The sequence below is a fragment of the Falco biarmicus genome, chromosome 2 (assembly GCF_023638135.1).
Source record: "Falco biarmicus isolate bFalBia1 chromosome 2, bFalBia1.pri, whole genome shotgun sequence".
Taxonomy (NCBI): Eukaryota; Metazoa; Chordata; class Aves; order Falconiformes; family Falconidae; genus Falco; species Falco biarmicus.
Genome location: NC_079289.1, coordinates 30586776 through 30606105, shown reverse-complemented (window position 1 = coordinate 30606105; position 19330 = coordinate 30586776). Strand labels below are relative to the sequence as shown.

General features: G+C 41.5%; 1 protein-coding gene across 1 annotated transcript in view; it reads right to left on the bottom strand.

Moving 5' to 3' along the window:
* KPNA3 (karyopherin subunit alpha 3) overlaps nucleotides 1-18979 on the bottom strand; it is a 48718-nt gene extending 29739 nt beyond the window's left edge. Inside the window, exons 1-2 of the mRNA XM_056327668.1 lie at nucleotides 18802-18979; nucleotides 29-73 (exon numbers count right to left, since the gene is read on the bottom strand). Of these exons, the coding sequence (XP_056183643.1) occupies nucleotides 29-73; nucleotides 18802-18885 (129 nt within the window). The 5' untranslated portion in view covers nucleotides 18886-18979. The remainder of the gene's footprint in view (nucleotides 1-28; nucleotides 74-18801) is intronic.
* Between the last annotated feature and the right edge of the window lie 351 nt (nucleotides 18980-19330).

Below are 19330 nucleotides of genomic sequence, written 5' to 3'. Positions count from 1 at the left end.
CACGGTTGATAAACAAAAGCAGACTCACCTTCCTCAATTCAATTGTGACTTCATTTCTGTGTCTTCTCATAGTCTGTAAAAAAATAAAAGAATTATTTGTATGTAAAGAAAGCAGTATTCTGTTTTGGAATCAGTTGTTCTAGGTCAAAAGCTCAGTTATTCATCAAAAGATAAGAGAAACAGTGTGCATAATTTATAATTCAATCTTTCCTAGCAAGATGCACAAGTTTTTTGTCTGTGCTGGTTTTGGTTGTTTTGTTTGGGGATTTTTTTTACGATTATAAACCTTACAGAAAGCTTTGTCATATACCACAATAAGTATCCCAAAGGCAGAAAACATTGACACATTGACTTCCCTTGGGAGCTTCACTGGAATGACTCTCCAGGTGTTTATATGTGCATGCCAAAAGAAGCAGTAAATACAGGTTAGACTGTCTCATTCACATAGGATCACACTCACAACCTAAACACTAACTTATGCCAGTTATCTGGCCAAAATCAACCATGAGTGACAGAAGATTACTAAGCTCAATGCAAACAAGACAGATAAGGCATGTGGCAAAAGGAAACAAAGCAGTACAGTGGTACTGAGTCTATTTAGGATCTACAGACTGAACAGTGTAAAGGAAAATCAGCCCATAAACATCTCTGCTCCTTAAAAGATACTGGGCACCCAGGACACATCCCCTACAATGCTGCTATACCTCTTAGCTAAGAGAGATGAGAAGATTGAAAAAGAACAATTTTAGCCTACTGAAGCCAATCTCTCTATGTTCATTTTACAATCAGTGGAAAAGACTTGCACCATCAGAATGCAATTCAGAGAAAATCAGGACTGGATGACCGCTGGCAGCCTAGAAAGATCACCCACACTAACTAAAATGAGCCTTTTAAAATACTTTCTATGTCCTATCCTTGTACTGACCTTCACTGCCGCTATCACTTTCCTTTTGAGTTAGGGCAAATAACTTCTCTGAGCTAAAAAGTATCAGTGAAGACCAGCAGTGTACAGAAAACGCCAGCACTCCACGTCTAGTTATCTAAGGAAATACTGAACATGCTAAATTCAAACACAGGTAAACTAAGTGAGCAGACTTCACACCATGAATCTATACAGGACGTAGTTTCAGTACTTAGAACATTATCTTAGCTTCATTGGTTTCAATTCGTTTGCATAGCAGCATCATTTAATTATCTTAGATTGACCTGAGAGTAAGGAAGGCTTGTCTTCCTACCCACAGTTTAATTAACCAACTCACTCAAGTAAACACAGGCACAATTCTCCTTTTACATCTACAAGCATGAACTATACCACTTTAAACAAAGCAAGTCCTCATTACAGTAAGAGAACACTGGTACTATATCTATCAGAACTACACTTCCCCACCCCACCCCCATTATCTTGCTAAACCATTTGATTCTTGTGACCATCTGAGCCTGCTGCAAAAGCTCAGTATGATATGACCGGATTGCTGGGGAATGGGAGGACACTGGGTAGGTAGGGAATGGACAAATGAAGAACGAGAAAAGTCACTGCATGCAACTAGTAAGACCAGCCGTTCCAGTTTCTCATTCATATTTGAATAATCTTAATAATTGTGTCAAATTTAAGGGCAATAAATAGCCTAAAAAAGTTCTTCAATACTTCTTCCCCATGATAACTCTGCAGTTCAATGGAAAAACATAGACACAGCTGTCTTAGATTCCTGCTGTAAAATCTCCTTTTCTTGATCATTATAAATGTGCTAGATACCAAAGATCTTTACAGAACTTTCCACTAGTAACACAACCCCATCTCCCCCTAAAATCTAACCTTTTACCTTAGTTTTTAAGGGGTATCCCATCACCCAACAAATCAGTTGCATATCCATTAGCATCTTCTCCCCCAAAATTGTATGTGCTTAGCGATATAACTGATACAATGCATAATTTATATTCGCTCCCTAGTTACAACTTACTCAAATGAAAAACACGTAAGTCTATGTGATAACACCTTCCCTTGAGCAGAAAAATCTGACCAAATCTGAAGCTCCTTAGCCGACAACTATACTATTACATTTGCCACCTGGTAGCAAGACAGATTTAAGAAAGACTATATGCTGTGCTCAACAGTTCAGCAGCCTCATATTTTTGGTTTAGAAAAAAACCCAAATACAGTGCAGTCTCAGACACAGCATTACTATTCATTTCATCAATTTACTCTAAAACCTTCTCTAACAATGCTTTGACTAAATACAGCTACTCAGAGTCATCCATCCATAAAGGCTCTACTGGGAAGACTCTAAGCTTCTTTCTAAAGGCAAATAATTCACTCAGATTTTCAATTAGGGTTTTATCTTTGTTTCATACTTCCATTATTTCAGCCCCACTGATCCCACCCTATTACAATTCTGTCTCAATTTTTTTTTTACTAGATTTTTGCTTTTATCAAGCTATCTTCAAAATATTTGACCATCCCATTATGGTTCTACATTTAATGTGCAAGAATCTCCCATCTCTTCCTCATTTAGGGAGCTACCACTCTTTAGAAAGGTTCTTCAAAAAAGGTTACCAGCTACACAGGCATTTTTGCTGACTAGTAGTATACACTCTACAAGCTTTATGTTTTAGGCAATCTCCATACTACCTGGGTTTTACCCTTTTAGCTGTTCTTTTATATTTTCACTTAAACTTATTATATATAGTTTCACATTCAAAGCAACTCTGGTACATTTTTGCTTTGTTCTCCCTCCTTTAACAGGCTGAATATGCAGTCCTCACCACCAGGGTCCAGAGCTACTTCTCCATTCATGGAGCAAGTAGGTTGATAACTGGGGCTATCACTTAGCCTTAACTTCACAGAACCAATGAGTGTTATCTCCTACTGGCACAGCATCTTTAAAAATTCAGCATGTTGCGGTCACCAGGATCATCCAAGAATCAGTAATACAGTGTTAGGGCTAGACTCTTCCCACAAGTACATGTGACTGAAGTTCCCAAAGAGCCTATGGTGCGTTCTGGCAGTTAAACTTGGTTGCCACAGTCACATCATGACCAGTGCTCTCAGCTAGATATATGCTGACATCATTTCTAACCTGACACTTCATGCGATGACCACTGCATACCAATATATTTAAGACCATGGATTCTACTTCATACATGTCAATTGTTGCAATTATAGACTGTACATGAAAAAACATATGCATGCGCTTGACATTGGCCAATTTCTTAGTTTTATGCCTGCTACTTAATTGGGATTTGTTCAGGCTGTTCTCCATCTTTATTTTTTTCTCTTTACCAAGGGAGCTGATACATTAGTGACAGACTGCTCCATGACAGACCTCTGAACTGCAGTTTGGATATCCTTGCCTTGAGAGACCCTGCTTCAGCCTCATTTGATTACAGAAAATACAGGTATACATACAGCACCATGCTATATACTGGACTCTCCTGCTGGGCTTTTGCAAACTTTATTTTAAAACTTGCATATTGACAGGGGCAATTTCTAATCTTACCTGTTGGTGGAAGGGTGTGGATGCATGGCAAAGCTCAAATTTTATTCCCCAAAAAACAGACAAGTGATTCAGTTAATTTTTTGTCCTGATTTGGCATTTCTTAAAAGGTATTTAAAGCTTGTGTTCAGGTGAACCATTTTAGAAATACAGCAGGTTATCAGCACCTTCCTATAGCCTCAGAAGAAGTAAACATACTATCATCCAACAGCATATAAAAGAAGTGATCTTAAATACCTGTGCAAGCCTCCCTTTAAGGAAACATTACCACTGTAAGAAGAATACCATGCTTTTATGTTACCTGCAAGCCTCAGCACATAGGGAACTGATAGGCATTTACAAGAGATTTATACAGTAGTAGGAAGGTTAAAGCATTTTCCCCTGCTAACAGGTCTGCTAAAACAAACAGAAGTGACAAAATTATTCTGCAGCTTAACCCCACGGATTCATTACCAGCTTTCAGGCTGGGAAGACAACCATCCACTAAAGTCTAGATATGCAGCACTAGTTAAAACCTAGCGAGATGTTACCAATGCATCTAACACTGTTTGACATTCACAGCATCTGACTATGGTCATTTCTCAGCTTAATATACTCAAACAAGTAACTTCATGTCACATTGCAACAGCACATCTCAAAATCACTCTCCCGAAAAAATCTGAACTGTTTCACTGCATTAAAACAAAAAAACAAACAAAACAAAATTAAAAAAAACTAAAACCAGACTCCAAATCTCAGAAACTCTGAATATACAAAATTCTACAAATCACAAAAAAGATGAGTTTATTCCTGCAGAATCTGAACTCCGACTCTGCTCCTAACTAAAGGTATTAATGCACCATACACCACGTATAGAAAGTAAAAATGAGTAACTATCAGTCAACATGTACTATTAAGCAACAAAAACATACATTTGCCAAACTGTGCTACAACGTTACATCTCAATTGTTATACATGACAAGTCAGACTTTAGGTTCATAAGGCTTTTGTAACAAGAGATTTCCTCTTCCCAGTTCACCATCTGTGAAAAACAATTACATACCAGTGTGTTTGACAGGCTGATAAAACCACAGTAATACACCAAGTACTGTAAGTCTTGTAACAAGTCAAAAGTAGATATTCAGCAGTAATTCTAATTTCAAGTGCCTCAACATGCTATTATTTTATGAAATAAAACAGAAAAAAACCCAAAAGATCTACTAGAAGCTGTTAGATAAATCAGTGTTCTCATTCCTACCCTGAATTTCTGAATACTGTTCCAAAGCTAGGCACAAAATGTTACATGCCAAGAATCTCTCCCTAACACCTTCCAATTGAAAGAAAAACAATCCCTAGTTTCCTCAAAGTATCAAAACCTATATTAATTTCACATGCCAATAAAGAAAATCACTACACACATTAGGGCTGCTGTGATAGGGGCTGTAAGGAACCCCCATTTTACAGTGATACAAAACACAAAAATGCTAAGCTGACAAAGGAGGTTTAAGGACCCCAGACCTTGAAAACAAAGCAAGTTTCAAGTCAATGCCCAAAACAAGGCTTCAAAGAATGCCACAGTCCCATGTAAAACTGCCTTTGTCACACCCAAGGGGCAGAAGTGACACAGAATCCAACCATCCTCATCAGATCAGTGTTTCAGCTCTACAATCTCTGTTCCAACAAGAAGCTGACAAGAAACTCAACCTCAATTTGACTCAGAGCCATCTGTGGAGAAGGAAGTGTCTTCCTGATTTTTTAGTTGATATTTGGTTTATGACAGAACACAACACCGTACATAAAACTCTTTTTATCAAAAAGTAATTGTGAAAGATGACCCTGTGAAATTCTGAATTACCAGCATAACATTAACCTTTACCATCAGCACATTCAAAGAATTATTGAGTGACTAAACATTTGGGACCCTCTGGCTCAACCACAGAGACTTCACAAGTACCGTTGGTGAAACCCTGTACAAAGGTGCATAAGACGCTCACTACATATTTAACAGTAAGTATCACTGCTGTAACACTAGCACGTAGTATGTTGAGACAACCCATGCACACCTTCTTGGGAAACAAACAAAAAAAGATTACTTTGAAGTTTTGAATGGCACTGATATTCTAAGGAAAGAATTAAGTCTAGCAAGCTTCTCTGGCTTCTTGAGACTTTGTTTAACACTAAAAAAAATAAATCTTTAAATGCATAATACATTAAACTACCTGAAAAAGCAACTCATATAGCTTCTGTAAACTAAAAAAAAAAACCCTGAAGGGATACCAAAAACAATCAGCTGTACATCATAACTTTTCCAAAATCCTCTGTGGCTAATACATAACAGTGCATTTTTCGGGGGGTGGGGTTGGGGGTGGTTACGAGCCAAAAAAAAAAAAGAAAAAAACCACACCCCAAAAAACCCCAAGAACACCCTACCAGACTTATACAAGACAGTGAGTAGAAAGGCTAATTAAGAGGACAAATCACATCTGAGACAAAGCAGTCTGAGCAGTCCTATTTACAAACACATTGCTTGAAACATTAGTATTTCTTAATGCAAGTTACGATTTCATTCACAATGAAATACTGGAACCAGTTTCAGGGTTTCTGTTACTTGGAAATTTCTATTTCATATCTAAAAATCAATCTTAATTGATTATAAACACTTTTAAGTCCCTTAAGTATATCACTTTCAGAGACAAGAAATTCTGGATACTTGATAAGATTACTTCATCCCAAGTTAAAGTACAAATCAGAAAACCAAAACTATTTAAATGTGTGAATGATACAACTAGCAGGAAGTTCAAGTCATTACATTGCCTTTGTTATGCTGGGATAAAGATTTCTTAAAAATAAAAATGAAGTTGAATCTACAAGATGTTTAATAATGTAATTCTCTGTGCAGAAAAAATAACCCAATGCTGCACAGTAAGTGGTTTTAAACATTTTAAGCTATATAAATTGTGTCAGAAGGAAGACTAAAACTTAACCATCATTTAATGACTAAAAATCCACCTGCCATTCTAACAGCAAGATCTGGAGCCCGGTGTGGTGCTCACCCACATCAGCCACCTCATTAAGGGGTATACCCGAGTAGTGTCATCTTTTAATCAACACATTTACACCACTTCCATTGCAACTGGAACAAGTCCAGAAAACATGAGAGATCAAGAGGCAGGAAACTGATGTTTTTATGCCAGCCAGTGTATCAATATTGCCAGTGTGCCTGGCCTGCCAGCTGCCCCACAAGCAGCCAGTTAGCTACCCCTGCTCTCCCACACACCACCCAGCCTCCATGTAGCCCACAGAAGTGGGAAGTGGGAAAGTCAGGCTCAGCTTGGTGTGTGGTGTTCATCTCACCAATGTCAGTTTTGGCTATTCTGTGGATACAGAAGGTAAGTTTTCAGGAACTTTGGTAAGATGTGCATTTAGCTGCTTTTGAAAGTTGGTTACTAAGTGGAAAAGAGAACAAATTCACTGACGTTCTAATTCCTCTGCATCTATGAACTTCATTACAAGATAACTGGTCCTTTAAGTTCTTCATTTCTGCTCTTGCCTCTAAACATTACAGGATCTGGTCTCAGAAACCCAGAAGATAAACGCTTACAGGAAAGAGCTACCCTGAATACATAGCTGGGATAGTAAAGTAGCTTGATTAAACATACAGGGTACCTGAAGAGTTTGAAATTAGCAAGCCAATTCCAGACTACTTCCACCTGCCTAACTGAAAGAAAAAAAATGGTTCAGTTCCAACAGCTGGATTGGATTTAACTAATACCTCCCCTCTTGCATATGAGCATACCCAAGAGTATATAGTTTAAATACTTTACAACATAGGTGTGGGTGCAACACAGTGAAAGGAGAAGGTGTTTGCATTCATGAAGTAAACACCATTCTTCCCTGGAAACTGCTTTACTAGCCTTTTTTCTTTATTTCTTCTCTGACACCTTTTAATAAGCATGAAATACTGCAATGCACATGAAAATGCAAAAGCGTCAGGAGCTGGACTGGTTTTGGGCAGAAAAAATTCAGGTGTTTGTTTGTATACAATGGTCGAGATTATGGTTGTCAGCTAGCCTATCTTTGGTTAAGTTTAGAAGTTAAATATTCCATACTTGCATAGGAATAATTTCTTAGTATGTGTAAAGCTGAGGTTTAGACTGATTATATTGTTCTACTTGTTCTGGTATATCTGGCTTCAGCCAAAAACAGAGATAAAGGGACACTGTACAAGGTGATATTGCTGTTGTATCTGTTCACTTTCCAAGTGCCTATAGCTTACTCCAAGAACTGCAAGCAAATCACAACACGGGACAAAAAAATTCTGGAACTATTAAATCACAGTTCTGAGATATCATGATGGTCTGAATGCAACTCAATCCCAACTGAAAGAACTAAAACCAATGATGTTGTGCACACTGATCCCCTCTATTTCTTTTGGACATGCAAAAAGATTTGACATCCGTGTCAAACTAAATCAAATGTTTAGCCAAAACTGACTCTTCCTGCTAGGTTTATTCCTTATAGTTACGAGCATCATGATTTTTTTCCTCCTCAGTGCATGCTCTAGGCAGACTCTTCTTCTCCACACCCAATTTTGAGATTTACCTAATTACCAAGTACTACCATAAACCTCCAAATTGTCCTTCTAAGAAAAACAGTAAAATTTTTTTCAGTCATGTAGACTACAAAGTTAGAACAACTTCACTTCTGGCTTTGTTATCATAGCTCTGTATTAAATTATGCTGACCCAGTTAGAAATACAGGTAGGGATCATGGATTCCACAGTGCAAACAATGAGGTACCAAAGCAGCCAAATACACTGAAAATGTGCCTGTACCCTGACCTAAGATTCCAAGACAGTTTTCTCATTTTGTTACTGTTTGACCCAAAAGGTATTTGCTCCTTTTTTAGGGAAACATTCTATTTTTTGCAGAAAGTATTAGAACCCGGTTCAGGCTCTGTGTACTGCAGAACCTTAATATTACAAAGTTTCCTTTTGTCTTGTAACCTTTAACACAGTACCAGTTCCATCAGGAGCAGAACGCAGTATTTACACTGCTGTATTTTATGCCATAACCTGTCTGGGACACTCTGTTCCTCAGGGTTAATAAAGGCCACTGAAGGAAAACTAGCTCTTTTGCAGTTGGAGCTGCCACACTTTTTTTTTTAATCCCCCCCCCCCCAAATGAATACCAGCTGCTTTCTGTTAGCCAGTCTGTGGCAAGATAATTCACATATCTGATCCTGGCTAGTCTCAGCAAACTGGATGCATGACATATCCACTATGACTCTTACTTAGTGATGGGTAGTGACTCACTGAAGTCAGACATGCATGCCAATATGGTGTTGACTCACCTGAAAGCCCTATGGAAGCAGACAAAGCTGCCCAGCCACATTATCTGCTTCCACTGCTCCAAAAGATCTTGGCAGAAAAGCAATTGCTAAGTTTATTTCTTACCAGCTCTTTTGTAAGCATATTCTTTGATGTCCCGATATCCTCTCTGCATTTGTTTAACCTGCATACTGAGCTATGACCAGCAGTGAGATGTGAGCACTCATGGTTTTGTTTCCACATACCAATTACCCAGTTTACAAGTACAGACTTCTCAAACAATCCTCAGGAGGCTGGACCTGAAGCAATTTAATTGGCTGCATTCAACACAAAATGCACAGATATTGAAGGACACAAAGCAATCCAGATTACAATCAGCATGTTATCTGATGCTGTAATACAGAATAGAAGGCAAGCTGGAATTGTCTATTCAACATCAAAACTCAACGGGGGGAAGACAGAATCTCATACATTTCCAGTTACTGCTGTTGTGTGAATCAAGGACTTTATGCCCAGTCAAAAGTTTTACAGCATTTCCATTCAATTGTCTTAACACTGTTAATCACACCTTCCTGACATCAGACCGAAGACCACAACGCAAGCCATACGGGCTCCAGCTGAAGTCAGACTGAAGTTTCCAGGTAATTCCACAGCAACGCAAGCTAACTCATCCCTACCCAGTAAGGCAGGCAGCAAGGATCACCTTGGATCACTAACTCAAAAGTGCTCATTTTGTCCTGTGGTCCTAACAGGACAAAGAACCTGTCCACATGGTGTTCCAAAGAACAGCAGCGATACAGCCAATCCTACCTCCACTCTGACAAGGGCCCACCTTGAAGAACTTAACTGTGGAGCTTGCTCATTTATGCTACAGCCCAAAAGAAAGTATTGGTCTGAAGGATACTTGTATCAAGTCTTTCTTCTTTTCCTGTACCTTTTGGAAACAGAAGGGCATACTGTATTTTATAATGATGCCAGCTCTGCCTTATCTGAATATTGTGATATGCTAAATAAGCACCAAGAACAGCAGATAATCAAGATAGCCTAATTACATGATTCCTATCCACACTTTTTTAAAGTTAGAAGATTAGGCTTCTTGACACATTCTAGGTACGTACAAGGATTTGAAATTTGGTAGTTTTACGTCACAGGAATCTGCTTTAGCCAGTACACAAATTTCTGTTCAGATGTGTGAACACTAAAAAGATATGTTATTTCCCTGTACTGCACAAACAGTGTAGCAGATGCTTTAGAATCTCCCAGAAACATGTTTATCCTGTCCTTGAGGGAGAACAACTGATGCACCTACACAACTCTCCCAAGACATGACACCACCTCTATCCTCCCCTAAAATTTCTAAGCAAGCAGCCCTCCCATTCCCTTACCAAGGAGGGAAAGTACACTGACCCTTTTACTCAAGCAGAAGAGTTGACTGCCACTGCAAAAGTGCAGGAGTCCCTCTCCTCTTCTGCAGTCTAGAAGACCCCATCTGAGGTATAGGTTCAGTTTTTTCTAACAGATGTTACCAGAAACCAAATCCAACACTTTTAAAGCCATAGCAGCCAAAATACCGTCTTTGCTTGTTTACAGGCCATGAAAACAGAAAACAGCAGAGCAAAATTAAAATGGCTGTTCATGGTATATAGGTGCAAATACCAGACTAAAATTTTGATCTCTAGATCAGCGCAAAGACTTAAATTCTCTTAAATGTAAAAGCTTTTATAAAATTGTAGATAACTACTTTCAAGAATCTAATTACAAAATAAGTGTTTGGTCAGAAACGCCTCACAGAACTCTGGGGCAAATGCCACAGAAGACTAGAAATTCTTAAACTTGCCAAATATTTATACCAGTTTCCCTTAGGAAGAAAAAAAGAAAAAAGAAAACCTACTAGGCTAAATACTAGCCAGATACCTTATTGTGCAGTTTGTTTGAACAAAGACACCCCATTTCCAGACACTTAAACAGTCTTCAACTGTAATATCAAAGTGCCTCAGACAATCATTCTACGATATATAAGCACCTCCCTGTGAAATAAGAAAAAAAAAGTCCTATTATTCGATCTATAAAATGGGAAATAATAATTGCAATTTGCATACATTCACAGGGTGCCATGAAAAAAACCCAACAAATCAAGTCCCTAGAGAGCTAGTCTATATTCAACCACGACAAGCTTTTTTGGTATATTACATGGCTCAAATGAAATCAGATTTTTTTTCCTGTTTTTTGAAAGATATAATCAAAAGGCAAAAAAAGATTAAACATGTGCTAGCTGCCTAATCAAATCTATGAAGGGATCATTCTGCTCAAGATGCAAGAGAAAACAATAAACCCAGCTGACAAACCAGGAAGAAGATGGAGCATTAGGAACTAGAAAATACACACCAGTAACATCCCACGATCTTTTTATGAACCGTGTCAGCAATCCTTCTGATTTAATCATTTCAATGTCATGAATTCTAGATGCTTCTAGATCACTTCTTAACATGACATAAACCCTGACTCCTTGCTTCTGCCATTTGAACATTTTAGATATCACACTTCTCTCCTTGAGGATACCCTTTTTATGGAAGGATGTATAAATTAGAATTTTGGAAAACTTAAGGTATTGGCTAGCCCTAACTCATTGCTTAAGCCACCAAAAGTGGTCTGATTTTGATCAACAAGAACCAATACAAAACTCCTTCAAACCTCACAGCTATAGGGCCCAGGAAAACAAAGGTTATACTAAGCACAGAGGTATAGTGGGCTATACCCCTATAGGCAAGAGGCATGGGAAGAGGGTACTGCCAGGTTCTGAACTGCCACTGGCAGCTCATGATGCTCAAAGGTGCTGTCACATTGATTGCCTGTGTCAGAGCTCCTTAAACATCTCTTCTTGTTCGGAAGGTTGCTCTTCGCTGCTGTTTCTCCACTGTCATGAATACTACCTATTACCAGTCCATATTCTTCTTGCACACTTCACGAACACTGGTTAACAGGATCCTGCTGACTCCTAGCAGGGCGCTCTCGTTTCAGGATTCTCTGTTGATGTGGAAACCCCTCTGTATCTGGCTGCAAATCAGATTTTTGGTGCAGAAAAATCACTAACACTGACTCTGCATCTAACATTTGTGTGCATGAAAAAAAGCAAGAGACCCTAATGCCAAAAACCTGCATGCAAAGACAGTTATCTGCTGGTTAGGGTGACCTTAGCTTACCTGAGAAAAGAGACACAATGTCTCTCTGCAGAATTTCATCAACTTTCTGACTTACACTGTAGTTGACTAAGGAAAAACAAGGACTAGGATGTCCTGAGAACGGCAAACCTGAAATCTCACACTGCATCTGACCAGGAATCCCTTACTGCACCTCGGAAAATCTAGCCACAGGTCACCCTATCATCCTCTCTGAGCACCTTCTCCTCATGCTGATGAACTTTGACTACGTTCCACACCGGCAAGTTTGCAATAGGGCTTGAGCACTCGCTAGAATACACTTCCATCAAGGCTAACAAGCCTAAATATGAGGAAGCCCAACTTCTACAAGTTGATTTTGCAAATCACTTATTGTACCACTACCTCCAAAAGTCCACCTGTTACCGAATCTGACACCAACCAAGGTTAAAAATGCAGAAGAAGAGATCCTCGGCTGGTCAAACATAACAGAATACAAAAGAAACAAGTCATTCAGTAATAGGTGTTTGAATAGGGAAGATACTAATTTTGTCTCCTGTTCCACAGACATTCATACAGTATATAATCCTGCTTTGTACTTGCTGTATTTATTAAACTCACACAGAAAAATCAAGTTTAAAACTGACTGTATTTGCTTAACCTGAGAAAGGAGACAAGTGTCAGCTGACCTAAAACAAACAACATGGAACTTCCCCAGCAGATTTAGTGGTGTCAATCTCACTGTGAAGGAGTAACCATCCAACAGTGAAGTATCACTAGACAAGATACACCTCCTCCCTTTCACACTGACTTCTTTGAGCCACCACTGGTCTTCTACAGATGTGAAGGGCTGGCTCAGGAAGCTAAGGGAACAGAAAATTAAAGAAACTTGAAGAGCTTTGCAACTAGTTTACTCCAAGGCACAGACAGTTCTGATGCAGGACTAACTTTTTGGAAGATACTAACTCTTCTGGCTACCCATGTCAACTTTTGTGAAATGGAATGCAAAGCCCACAGCTTCCGCTATTAGAGAACTAATCAGGAATTCGATATCAGAGTTTCATAGTGTTGGGTATTTTGGAAACAACTCTATTCTTGGAAAATATATAGGTTTTACATTTCTTTTTTATTTCAAGTCAGTTCATTCAGCAATTTGTCTTTATTACTTGATGACATGCCCCATCAGCTTCAACCAGTTCATTGCCTCTTCTAGCCTAGTCTTATAAATTAGATGCCTCATTCCACTTCCAATCACACAATAAATACAAATCTGATCACTCACTTGTAGCTGGTACATCCTCCTAATTGCCGTCTTTTCAGGTAACAGTTTTAGAGGACAAAATGCCCTGCTTGGATTTCTGCTGGAACCACACAAATATTACAAAAGCCTCAAAGAAATCAGGTAAAAATAGTTAAAGAGCTCTTTAGTGTGACAGTTACACTGCTACCAACTTTGACGGTTTACAAGTTAAAAATCAATCCTTTTAATAGAGGAAGCTTTAGAGATACCAGTGCACGTGCTGTAGTGTAAGAAATACACAAGAATGAAGAAAAACAAACTCTGCAATTACAGGAAGATTAGTGAAAGCTTGGTATATCACAAGAAAAAAACCAGTAATATCTGGGCCTCAATATAGCAAGCACAGATCCCAATCAGCTTATGAAGATTATGTTCATCATGAGATCCTGTCTCCAAATTGTTTTCTCCACAGGTATTTCTGAAATAAACAATGACTGCCTAAGATACCAGTTTAAAATGCAATGCATTCAACTGGTTTTGAACCTCACAAGGAAAATACAAGACAGTACATCTAAATGGACTTATGCTGTTTGTTTTCTGCCGAGAGTCTGCTGTGAAATGTTTCAGAGTTGTACTGTTTCTTGCAGACTAACTAAAGTTTGGAGAATTCCGTAACAGCAGCAACTGAGGAGGCTTCCCACATCATCACCTTACTTCCTACCCATGTAATTCTTTCCAAGGTACCAACACGTACACCTGTATTCTCCCAAGAGTATATACATTGGCCTGAAAGAGTAATAAAGAAGCTGCAGGAGTCAGAGCTTAGAAACTCTGCATTACAGTATTGGATATTATACTAAATCCAGTTCCCAACAGGAAGCTACCCAACACCTGTGTTTTCACTTAAAGTACTGAGATTCACCAAGCCAGCGAATTACCTTAAACCAACCTAAATCAGCTGTTACAGTCCTACTTGCTCCCAGCCCTTCTTTTGCCAGAATCCATCCCTGTGCCAGCAAAGTGAAAGGCAGAAAGCCAATCAATCTGTAAAAGTGAACTCCTGAAAGAAAACTGGATTGTTGCAAAGTAGCTAGGAGTAAGAGGCTTTCTGGGATTGCTACAAACCTTGTTTCATGTACTGTTTGAGGGAGACAGCAAAAACACTAGTCAGTCCACGGAACAGCATCAAGAAATGAGCTGGCAGCAGCATGCCTGATCATTCATTAACACTGCACAGCTATGGTACCTCCACTGCAATAAGCCTTTGACACTTGATGGGAACACGGGTTTAAGTCAACCTATACCCTTCTCAGATGCTCAGAGACTGTACGAGATTTGGCCTCCCCAAAATGATATTCCTCCACTTGCAAAAAAAACCTGATGGCAGCATGACAGAAAAATGCAAATAAATTTAAGCATCCTTAAGTACTAAACCCACACTGTTAGCAAAGCAGCAACAGCAAATACACTGAAGCTACCAGAGCTGACGATGGAGGTCTGGGCTAAGCTGTTTCTTCCTCCACCTGAACTGGGGTCAGGATGCTGAAGGTACAGAATAAAAATGGATCCTTTTTCCCTCAGTTTTAGTCAGGGATGCTGACTAATGATGCTGACAAAAAGACATAAGCTGAATTGTTTGATCTGTCACAAACATTAGAACAGTGAGCCAACATCTAGGTGTCTGCTACTGTAATAAAGAGTAAGTAATACCTTAGGCCAAGAAGTCAGAGGAGTAAAAAAAAACTAAGAAGGATGTTACTAGGTAAAGAATGAAGCTGAAGAACTGCAAACAAAGATCAGAAGGCTCAAATTAGATTTTCTAAAGCTAGGCTAGCTTAGATGTCAATATAAACAAATAAACACAGCAGTTACAAGGGATATTACAAATTACGTGATTGCAACTGTTTAATCTTGCCCTGTAAAGCCTCAATTGTATTGGAATTATCAGTGTCATACATTTCAAAGAAACCCACTGAGGCTTGAGACTACATGCCTACGATCAACACAGGAAAGCTTCCTCTTCGTATATGGGACAATTTAAGAAGCCCTTTCACATCTCTGAAAAACATCAAATTCAGAAGTTTGTGAGGAAAAATTGTTCTGGCACTTTTTTGTCCAGATGAAGCCACTAGTGTCTTGGATCCTTATCGCTCATCACTGCAGGTTCAGGTTAGCTCTCTGCTGCTAATGACACATCAGTACCTACAAAAATAGAAGTCTCACTAATAAAAACAAGAACACAAACTCATATGAAGTGAGTAACACTTCGTTTCTGTCATTTGATTTTCCTGTTATCCCTCTTGGGGGATAAATACTTTCTAAAAGTTGTAATACCTGAAAATCAGAACCCTAGAAATCTATATACACAACTCTACCTCAACAGAGGCACCCAACAAAAAGGTAAGAAACTTCCACCCAAACCTGAAACTAGGAGAAGTGGAGTGAACTTGTACAGATCAAGGATTCAGAAGCTTTGACTTCTGCTCAACAGATCAGTTTCTTTGCTCTTAGAAAAGCAGCATAGTGAGAAGTTGCATAGGGTACCAAGGTCTGTCTTAACATAATACAGAAAAGTACTTACTCATCCTTCATTTCCCTTAAAAATTGCATTAACAAAAAGGGAAAGAGAATTATATGGCCTAGCAAACCCAGTAATAAAATACAAGTTAACTACAAATTAAAGGAGTAAGTATTTTGGTTTGCCAAAAGAGTCTGTACCCAGAGGGGATCAATAACTCACCAGTATTTATTAGAAGCCAAAGCAAGATTACTAAAGAATGTATTCAAGCCTGATGAGTTCAAAGGCAGTGACTGTTTCCAGGCAGAAGGTGACTCAAGCACCACTGTTTTCAAACCGAACTTGAGAGCCTATGGCTCTGAATATTTTATGTTTTCCAAAGGATATAATCTAGATACCAGACCATGATTTATTACTCCACCAACCAAACCACTTATTTTCTCTTTGGTGGAATTTGACAAAATGTGTGGATGCAAATCAATGCCAATGAAACATCACTGATGTTTCTTGAAGTACAGAAAACTGGAGGCAGGATCTCTTAAGTAAAACTCCTCACTGAAGCACAGGGACCAAAGCAAGTGTATTTAATTGTGACAGTTGGGAATTATGTATATTTGATTTAGAAAAGAAACATTGTGGAAAACATAACTTTCACTAAATACAAACTGTCCCATCAGCAGGTCAATCTGTGTACCAGTATCTCAAGAGAAGCACAGTAAGTAATGGCAACTATACAGCACTGCTGTGCTCCTTCATCCTCCCCTATAAACTTAATTTACATTGCTTTATTTCTAGAGACCTAAGTTAAAGTTTACTTATAAGGGTACTTCTAACACAAACTTTTAAATTAGCACCATGATCAGAAAAAAGTCAAAAACAAGATGCAGCAGAAAATTTCAGACATTTAATACAAATTGAGCTGTACTGAATGACACTGACACATTTCTAATCTTTTACAATCCTTTAAATGAATCTAAATTTAATTTTAACATATCTCCATGGGTATACAAATTTTACATACTTCTGCGTTTCACCTGTTTGTTGCCCCCAAAAGAAAGATGCTTCTTCGATTTTAACCTTTTTCAAAAGCATGGATGAAAGCTTTAGCCACATTAACACTGGTGGAGCTGTATACCAAAGTCTTAGGCTGAGCCACAAAAGGAAGTCAGTCAGCACACTGGAAGATAACACTAGAGGGGATATGCTTCTCTGTAACAGCAAATACCCTATTCCAAAATAATTACTCCCCTTCAGCAGGAAATAAAAGCTAAGCTACCTTAGCTGGTCTGGTATAACTAATTTCAGTAAAGCTTAGGCAGTCAAGTCCCCTCTCCCCCCACCCCCACTCCCCACAGAGGCAGATATTTAATTCCCCTAGTCTCGGGCGTGCTATAATATAAGCAAGTATGGATGACAGATCAGTTCACACTAGGCAGGAACATATCTAACCTTTCCCTGTTTGGAGCTCTGATGGATTCAGGCCAGTGACTGAGAAAGCAGCAACAAAGCCAGTAACGAACACAGGGAGATGAGACAAGGACAAAATGAATGAGGAGCAGCAGGAAGAGTTTCACTAGATGAGAAGGGGAAAAAGAAACCCACCGCACCTCCTCCTTACCCTGAAAAGGAACTGCTAAACAGAAGGATGGGCAATTTTTAGTTACTTTCTAACGTTTACCTATCTTAGCCAGAAGCACTGAAGTTACCATACTCTTTAGGTACAGTATTTTCTGCGAGAAAGATCCACCATCACCAAGTTAAAGAAAAATTAACATGAAGAATAGTTTAGACCCTGAATGTCATGTTAAAGACACTGCTGCTGCTATGCCTGACCTGCATAAAATTGTCTCCACCCAAACAATAGCAGCAGAGGTGTGAATTCTGCTAAGATACAAAACACGCTTTTCAAAGGACAAAATTTCAGCCCTACTGATTACAGAAGTGAATTTAAGTGATAAAATCAAGAGAAGTATAGAACACACCTTCAGGTGAAGTGTAAGTCATCTGACACACATTCAGGTTTTCACTTTACCAAATCCTAATCCGATATCAATCCTAGTCTGATTTCAGAACAACTCCCTCCCCCTTCCTTTCCTATTACAAAAACTCGAACACAAGATTCGGGATTTCCTTCCTTTCCAACTGGGACTGGAATTGAAGATGTCCCCGGTAATGACACACAGATTCAGAAGACCTTCGGAATAGCTCCAGGGGAAAAAAAGCTTCTAATCGCCCGTGGTCTCACAAATTCGGGGGAGTAAACTACTACCCCATTAGCCTCAGTAAGCACCACACTCCTTCCCGATTTAGATGAAGACGCCCAGCAGGCCATTACTTATGTGCCTACCAACATTTAAGGAAAAAAAAAAAAAATAATAAAAGGTTGATTTAAGGCAGTAGAGGGACCAAAATCAGCCAGCACGGCACACTGTAAAAAGACTCATCGGAGCGTGGGAGCGGCCCCTACCACCAGCGCAGGCCTCCGTGTGCGGCAGCGGCGCAGCGGGGCACGGGGGGCCGGGCCGGGCAGCCCCCGGCCCCAGCGGAAGGGCTACCACCGCCCAGAGGGGCCGGCACAAAAGGCGGCCGGCACCATTGTCCACCCCACCCGAGCCCCGACCCCGCCGAGCACAGAGGGAGCAGGACGGGGAGGCAGCCGGGGCAGCAGCGAGGAGCGCCGCGGGCGGCGGGGACGCGAGCCGCGGCAGGGGGTGGCGCATCCCGCCGCCTGCCGGCCCTGCCCGGGCACGGCCACCGCCGCGGGGCCCAGCGGGCCCTCCCGCAGCCCGGCAAGCCGCGGAGGGGGCGCGGCGGGGCCTGCACGCCGCCCGCCGGGGCCGCGCTCGGCTCGGCCGCGCCAACCCTTCCCCCCGCCGCCGCCTCCGCCCCCCGGCGGCCGCGCCCGCATGACGGAGGCGAAAAAAAACCCCGCGGGCGTTTTCCCCGCCGCCGCCCGCCCGCCCCGGGCGGCCGCTCCCCGCCTCCTTCCCGCCGCCCGCCGGCGGCGCCGCCAGCACGGCCAGGCCCCGGCCCCTCCTCTCGCGGCCGCCGGAGGCGGAGGCCGGGCCCGGCCGGGGCCCCGCACCTACCTCCACGTCGCGGCCCTTGTTCTTGAAGCTCTTGATGCGGTGGTTCTCCAGGCCGGCGGCAGCGGCGGCGGCGTTCTCGGCCATGGCGGCGGCGGCGGCTCCCAGCGGCGGCGGCTCCCAGCTCCTGCGAGGCGGCTCCGGCGGCGGCTCCCGGCGGCTCGCGCGAGGGGAGGGCGGGGGGGGAGGAGAGGGGGGCGGGGGGAAGCGGGACGCTCCGTGACGAGCGCGAGGAGGGGAGAAGGGGGGGGAAAGGAGGAGGGGGGGCGGTGAGCGCGCGCGCCGTTGCCGAGTGACGGGGCGAGCGGCCGCGAGCGCACGTGACGCGGCGGGGCGGGATCAGCCAATCCCAGCGCGGCGCGGCCAGCCCCCCGCGCCTCGCCCGTGCTGCGTAGCGAGCGGAGGGGCCGGCGGCCGGGGACTGCGCTTCCCGTCCTGCATCGCGGCGGGCCCCGCGCTGCGCGCTGGGGGCTGTAGTCCCGGCGGGCGGCGGCCTCGCACGTGAGCGGGCGGGAGCGCGCCCTGCGGGGCG